At 35.0% G+C, this 7,741-nt stretch overlaps 1 protein-coding gene across 1 annotated transcript; it reads left to right on the top strand.

Moving 5' to 3' along the window:
- The first annotated feature begins 1,743 nt into the window (after positions 1 to 1,743).
- On the top strand, positions 1,744 to 5,123 carry LOC140863284 (receptor-like protein EIX2). Its single transcript, XM_073266597.1, has 2 exons — positions 1,744 to 4,740; positions 4,824 to 5,123. Exons 1-2 carry the CDS (start codon positions 1,748 to 1,750, stop codon positions 4,828 to 4,830), a joined length of 3,000 nt encoding a protein of 999 aa, XP_073122698.1. The 5' UTR covers positions 1,744 to 1,747; the 3' UTR covers positions 4,831 to 5,123.
- The last annotated feature ends 2,618 nt before the right edge of the window (positions 5,124 to 7,741 follow it).

Below are 7,741 nucleotides of genomic sequence, written 5' to 3'. Positions count from 1 at the left end.
ACACATGAATTTATTTCTGGATGTTCGGAGACTCAATAGTTCCTACTATATGTCACCCCTTTTTCTATTTTCAAAAGGTATCACTAGAAGAATTTGACTTAACTTCTCATCTCAGCTAGGACTTACCCCACTGCCTACAACTGAGACTCCTAGTTCTCTCTATTGGTTTCAGCCATCAACTGAAAACGGGTTACAAAGGTTTGCAGTACCTCAACTGTATGAATAATATGACTACAACTTAACACTTAACACAACATGACCCTAGAAGATCTGATCGACTTGAAACATGTGTTGAGTGTTCTTCGGCTTTAATATGATATGCAACGTAAGCCTGGAAATCTTTTATGTGAACAACGGAAAGTGTTTAGTTGTTCTAAGACGTGATATAAGTGATTGTGAGTTCTTGTGAGCCGGATGCTCTTTCCCTAGCCGTGGTCTCTTATTTATAGATACAAGGCAACAATCATTTTAGATTCAAATACATCCGTTGGTTTGTGGCTGTTATCTTGTCCTTTAGTTCACTGAAAGAGAGTGCACTTCTGCGGCTGCATAGTTATGAGTGTATCAGTGTATGAGAGACTTTTTCTAGAGGTTAATAGCTTAGACTGGTTACTGGAGAGCATTTGCTCCGCTGCTTCTACTTATGTTGTTCTGCTCTTCTTTATCTATTGCACTTCTGTTTCTGCTTCGCAACTATTATTTCTCAATTGTTGATGTGATAAGTTGTTTGTCAAATATCGAAAATCATATATTTGAAAACCTAACAAAATATATACTCACATGAAACACACGTGTCTTTTCCTAGTTTTATATGAAATAATCAATGATACAGTTGTAGTATGACAAATTAAAAATGCCGATTTATACATCATTGTAAAAGTTTAGCTACCACACATTTTAATTCATTCCTACTGCTAAAGTCTTCTCTAGCTATCGCCTATCATTCATTATGAGATTCTTTCTTACTGCTCAAGTGATTATATCATTATCAGAAGACTTTGACTACTCCAACCATAGCCAATACTTTTTGTGATCCCACTCACAATCAATCCAGGGACACGTTAATTAATGCCTTTGCATACAGTCGATCTCTTTGTGAAATATCAAAACAAGTAATTAATCATATAGTTGTGGTATTTTAAATATCCAATCAGTATAATTAAATTACATTATTTTTCTGTTTTATTTTTAATTTAGCCAAGTTGTGGTATTTTAATTTTTGTTTGATCATTTTATAGTGTGTCATGCATGATGCAAAAACTGTACGTTACATTTTAACTGTTAAAACTTTTGTTGCATGATTTTAGTGAAATTTTTTTATATACATTCAAACAAATAAAATGTGAATTACACATTGTCCGGAAGTACTAAAAGCATGTATATTTAATATTATGAAAAACATAATAAAGAAATTATTAAAATTATATTTCTTTTTAAAAAAATAAAAATAAAAATAAATGAATTAATGTGTGAATGGTTAATCTAATTGCCTGAAATTTGACCGAACCATGATATGATAGCATCGTTCTCTCTTGAAATTTAATAGAATTCACATCATATGTTTATGCCTTTGACAATTAGAAATTTACCATCTACCAATATTAATCAACGAAGACGATGTGCACCATTTTTCCCAAAGCAAAAGAAAAGTAATACAATATTTGATGGCGATGTTAATTTCACAAAATTCGAGCTCGATATATAACCACACCAAATTATAATCTCATGAATGCACATAAAAAACATCATGGCTACTCGAAATAGAATCTTAAATAATATCCTTGTGTCAATTATTCTGGTTTTAGAGTGTTTGGGAAGTACTGTTTCCGGACAAAATTCTTCAGCTGGTAACATCAGATGCTTTGAGATGGAGAGACAAGCTCTTCTCAAGTTGAAAGACGAGCTTGTTGATGAAACTGGCAGACTCTCTTCCTGGGGAGTCGGAAGAAACCAAAACGAGTGCTGCGAATGGAGTGGCGTCCGATGTGATAATGTAACTTATCATGTCACACAATTGAATCTCAGTGCTCCACCTCCAATCTTTCAGGGCGGACCCAGTGTGGCTCCTCTCACAGGTAAGATTATAAGCTCTTCGTTATTGGAATTGAAGCACTTGACTTACCTCGACCTGAGTTTGAATGATTTTGAGTATTCAAGCATCCCCGACTTCATTGGTTCGTTTCAGAAATTGCAGTATCTCAATCTTTCCTCTGCTAATTTCAATGGATCCATTCCGCAGAGTGTTGGAAACCTTTCCGAGTTGATGTATCTTGATTTTAGTTCCAATTCTGGGCTCTTTAGTGAAAATCTTGGTTGGTTGGCTCATCTTGGCTCACTTGAATATCTGGACCTCAGTGTTGTGGAGCTCGGCAAAGCAACCGATTGGTTGCATGCGATTAGCAACTTAACATCTATTAAAGAACTAAAATTGGCAAACTGTGGACTTGAAGGGATCCTCCCTTCTTCTCTTCCCTCTATCAATATTGCTTCTGCTCCTCTTGCTACCCTCGACTTGTCGATGAATCCCAGTATCTCGTCTTCGGCATTTTCGTTTTTCTTGAACTTCAGCACAAGCCTAACCTCCATTGATTTCTCATCTAACAATATAACAAGTCTCATTCCTGAAGCATATGCTTTTGACAACCAGATATTTCTTGAACATCTTGATCTCTCTAATAATAACCTTGAAGGTGGGATTCCTAGATTCTTCGGAAATATGAGCAATTTAGTATACTTGGATTTGTCCTCCAACAGTTTGATGATGCCACTTTCTGAAATAATGAGCAACTTTTCGGGGTCCGTAGAAAGGAATTTGAAGCATCTGGATTTGAGTGATAACATGATAACTGGTTCATTGCCTGATTTTTCAAAGTTTTCATCCTTGAATGTGCTTGTACTCCGGGGGAATATGTTGAATGGATCCATTACAGAGGATTACCCAAATATCCCATCTCTTGTTCAGTTAGATTTGTCATCAAATAGTTTTAAAGGTGAACTACCCGATCTCACAATTTATCCGCTCCTCGAAATATTGTCTCTCCACGAAAATATGTTCAATGGGCCTTTGAGAGAAAGCATTGGATCCCTTTCACAGATGCAGGTTTTAGATCTGGCTTCAAATAACTTCCAAGGCATAGTAACAGAGTCCCATTTCTTCAGTCTATCTCGTCTACGAATACTCGACTTGTCTTCTAACCCACTGTTGACAGTAAATTGTAGCTCACATTGGATTCCTCCTTTTCAACTAACAGTAATAAAACTCTCCAATTGTAAAGTGGGACCGCATTTTCCGCAATGGCTCCAATACCAGAACAGTTCAAAGTTTCTTGATATCTCGTTTTCTCAGATAGCGGACACCATTCCTAGTTGGATTGGTGACTTAACTTCCAGGCCAATACATCTGAATATGTCGAATAACCAAATCCAGGGCGTCTTTCCGAAGATCGGATTCTTTTCTTTCAACCTTACAGGATACGTACGGTCTCTTGTGCATGAGAGTGTATATGGAATGGTATTAGATCTGTCCAAAAATCAAATTACTGGTGAAACAACTTTTTTGTGCCAGAGTGAAGAGTGGGTACTGATTGACCTCTCAAGTAACCTTTTTTTCGGTCATCTACCGAATTGTTTCGCCAACTCTACTCGGTTAAGATTTCTTAATTTGGCCAACAATAATTTCTCTGGAGAAATCCCAAGCTCATTAGGCTCCTTACCATTGCTATCTTTGTTGAATTTGAGAAACAACAGCTTCTCAGGTGAAATCCCTGCATCTTTGAGAAGCTGCACCGAGTTAAAAATGATCGATCTCGGAGAAAACAGGCTAACAGGCATCATACCTACATGGATAGGAGATGATTTGCTTTCAATGATTGTTCTAACTCTACGTTTCAACGAGTTTCGCGGTACAATACCTTGGAGCATTTGCAACCTACAAAATATCCAAGTGCTAGACCTCTCTTTGAACAAGATATCCGGAGTTGTACCGAAATGCTTGGATAATCTTACTGCCATGACCGATAGGCCAGGATCCGACCAGAAAATATCTGATTTATTGGGTACACCAGAACTATACTATACATTACTAGATGCTGCATATTTCACGTGGAAAGGAAAGGCGATCAACTTCGTAAATCATAATATATTCGTCGAACTCATTGATTTGTCGAGCAATGCCTTAACTGGTGATATCCCATCTGAAATCACAAAACTTGTTGGCCTAGATTCGTTGAATCTTTCCAGAAACAGTTTAAATGGACAAATTCCTGCAAACATTGGTTTCTTGAAATACTTGAATTCCCTGGATCTTTCAAGAAACCACCTTTCCGGTGGTATTCCCGCCAGCCTTTCCCAATTGAATTTTCTTGGAATCTTGGACTTGTCCTACAACAACTTGTCGGGTAGAATTCCGCCTCTCAACTTTGATGGATCATCCTATACTGGGAATCCTGGTCTTTGCGGACGTCTTGAACTCAATAAATCTTGCCCCAACGAAAACGAAAACACGCATCAAGATAACGGCACGGAACATTTGAAGCACGAAGAAGATCATGAGTTGATTAGCAATGGATTCTATATCTGTATGGGATTTGGTTTTGTTTTTGGATTTTGGGGTATCTTCGGGGTAATACTACTCAACAAGTCAGCAAGATCTGCATATTTCAAGTTGTTGGATGCAATTGAAGACTCTTTATATATATATGAGAGCAGAGCTCGAAAAAGCCCATCTGATCAGAGAAAGAGGTATTCAAAAATCAAAAATAGTTTGCCTTCTTAATATTTCACTTGATAATAATAATGTAAGACTAAATTGGTGCATTCTGCAGGCTATGATTAACAAGTTTTAAGCTTCAAACGACAAAATTCTTGGCCTGCACTTGTGGATTCGTAGGTACGTATCAAAAATACTAATTAACACGCATGTTACTCCGGATCCAAAATTTCAGTTCGGCTTTCCATATATATATAATTTTTTTTTTTCTATTTTTACTAAATTTAATATGGAAAATGAAATTAGTATGATTAATATTTATGTTGTAAGATAAGATTATCCTTTCGGGAATATTTCACCTTACCCTTAATAATGCATCTAAGGGTAAAAATTTGTAATGTACCTGGGTTGTACATGTAGAATCTTATTACCCAGTTTCAGATATTGAATATGAGACCGAGGAGACAAAAACATACTCTTGAATCAATATATGTGGGGTCAATTGAAAAAATAGTATGACCCACATGTATTGATAGATCTCATCCCTTAAATTTGCATTGAAGCAATGTTTGTATAGGTAGAATCTCACTTATCAGGGAGACCAACATCTTATTGGAAAAGATTTTATAAATATGGAAGGAGTAGGAGTGTGAATGAAAATTCTCATCCAAAATGGATGGAATGACTATTCCCATATTTGGGAATGACTATTCTCATTCTAAAGGCAAACCAAACATTGGTGTAAAAAATGAGAAGAGAATGTAATCTCATTTACACCCACAAAGCATGTCATTATATCTATTAGTATCATTATTATTATATAGAAGTGGGGAAATTGAATTTTTGGTGATATATATTAACCTCTTTGCAATTTTGGTCAACAATAATGACAAATTTCAATATCAGTCCACGAGGTTGGGGAAATATATATAGATTTTTCTCTCTATATTGTGTATTTTCGTATTGAATATATCTTGGAGGATTTTTCTATTTAATAAGCAAACGTAGTGGGGGCAATAATTTCTTACCGTTGTACAAAGGAAAAATCTCATATAGACCCGAGATCTTTTTGAAAAAATTGGTAGCTCAGAAAAATAAAAAAAAAAATGCAAGAAGATATAAGTGCATGACAAGAAGAAAATAAAGATAAAAAAATTGCACAAAGTTTAAATTAAATGTGGTGATTTTATAATTTTGGAATGAAAATGTCCAAGAAAAATGTTATACATTTTCTCAATAGTCAGCTGATCAATAGAGAATAAATTTGTTTATTATCTTATAAATTTTAGATTTTTGTCAATTAAGTTTTTCAAGTTTGTTTTCCTTACACAAATTTTTTGTTTCTGCTAATTTACAATTCATACGAACAAAAGTACAAGAAGCTCGCTTTCATATGAACCATATAACAAATTTTTGTTGTTATCTACTACTATTTATGGATATAAAATAAATAAATAAATAAATTCAAGCTACAAAAGCCAAAAAAAAATAGATAAATACATATTTTCATTTTTTACTATCTAGACTAATTTGAAAATAAGAAATTTACACACTCACACACGCGCGCGCACACACACACATTTATAAAGAAATGAAATGCAATAATTAATTATATGGATTATTTTATATAATTCTAAAATTATTATTAATTTTTATTCATTTGACATAAGACAAGAATTTTAAACGAGAGTATTTACCATCCACACCAAAATTAACTACTGTGTAAGGTGTCTCTCGCTCAGTAGATGATAATAAATAGAATAATGCTAAAAATACCGTCAATATATTATATAATGATATTTATAACATTTATGACGTTAGATTTTGATATTATATATATCGTGAGATTTTGAATTTAAATTATCATGAGATTTGATAAATTAAAATTTTGTATGATGTAAAAATTGTTATACAAATTTCGGTGTATATGTAGCATTCCTCTAATAGATAATAGTTGATTCTACATAAATCAAAAAACATATAATAATTATCTTAAGGGGGTATTTGAATTGGTCGAGTCGGTAAGCACTTAATAATTATCGTGATTTTGATTTCCCTTGCATCTTCTCAGGAGAGTCTTGTATGATTTACGTGGTTTGGAGACTATGAGCTCGTTTGGATTTTATAGACTTTTTTTTTTTTTAAAAAAAGTGATTTTTAAGCTCTAATTTTGAGCTTTTGAAAAAACTCTAAATTTGACATAAAAATAAAAAATGTGTTTTTTTAAGCACTTAAATGACCATCCAAACACCTTATAAACTAAAAAAATAAAAAAAAATATTTTTTTGTGTAATGCACACTGAAGGATAGCGACACCGAATTGCCATGCCATAATATTTTTTTAATATTTTCAATTAAATAATAAACTAACCTATTATAATAACGGCCTTATTTGAGAACACAAAAAAAAATATTATTTCTTAATTATCCCTTCCTATCTAGACCTGGCCAAGGGCCGGGTTGGGCCCAAAACCGGTCCGTGGTCAACGGGCCGGTTAACCGGGTCAACGGGTCCAACCCGGAACCGGGACCGGACCGGCCACTAGGCGGTCCGGTCCTGGTTTTCCCTTTGGAAAACCGTCAACCCGTCGGGTTGGACCCGTCCAACCCGGCGGTTTGGACACGTGGCGCCCATGGGGGCGCCCAGATGATCCAACGGCCACTAGCAAGTGGCCGTTGGATCACTAAACGGCCACGATTTCGTGGCCGTTGAAACCCAGCCGACCCGCCGGGTCTACCGAAATTTTTTTTTATAAAAAAACCTACTTTTTATCTATAAATACCCCCAACCTCCTTTCATTTTGTTTACACAATTCTCTCTTCATTCTCTCTATTCTCAATTCCTTTTATCTTGAATTATCAAAAATATCAAGTTTCGATTATTGGTTTATTGTCAATTGTTGATTTATTTTCATATTTATACAATTACAAATGTCCGGAGCGGGATCAAGTCGTAGGGGTGACAAAGGAAAAGGAAAGGAAAAGAGCATCATACCACCCGAGGTCGAGTATCCTCAATTCAATGTCGATGGC

Source organism: Henckelia pumila, chromosome 4 (genome assembly GCF_033568475.1).
Source record: "Henckelia pumila isolate YLH828 chromosome 4, ASM3356847v2, whole genome shotgun sequence".
Taxonomy (NCBI): Eukaryota; Viridiplantae; Streptophyta; class Magnoliopsida; order Lamiales; family Gesneriaceae; genus Henckelia; species Henckelia pumila.
This window is presented reverse-complemented; position numbering and strand designations above follow the sequence as displayed.

Coding starts and splice junctions, on each gene's coding strand:
- LOC140863284 (XM_073266597.1), top strand. CDS start 1,748: ATGGCTACTCGAAATAGAATCTTAAATAATATCCTTGTGTCAATTATT.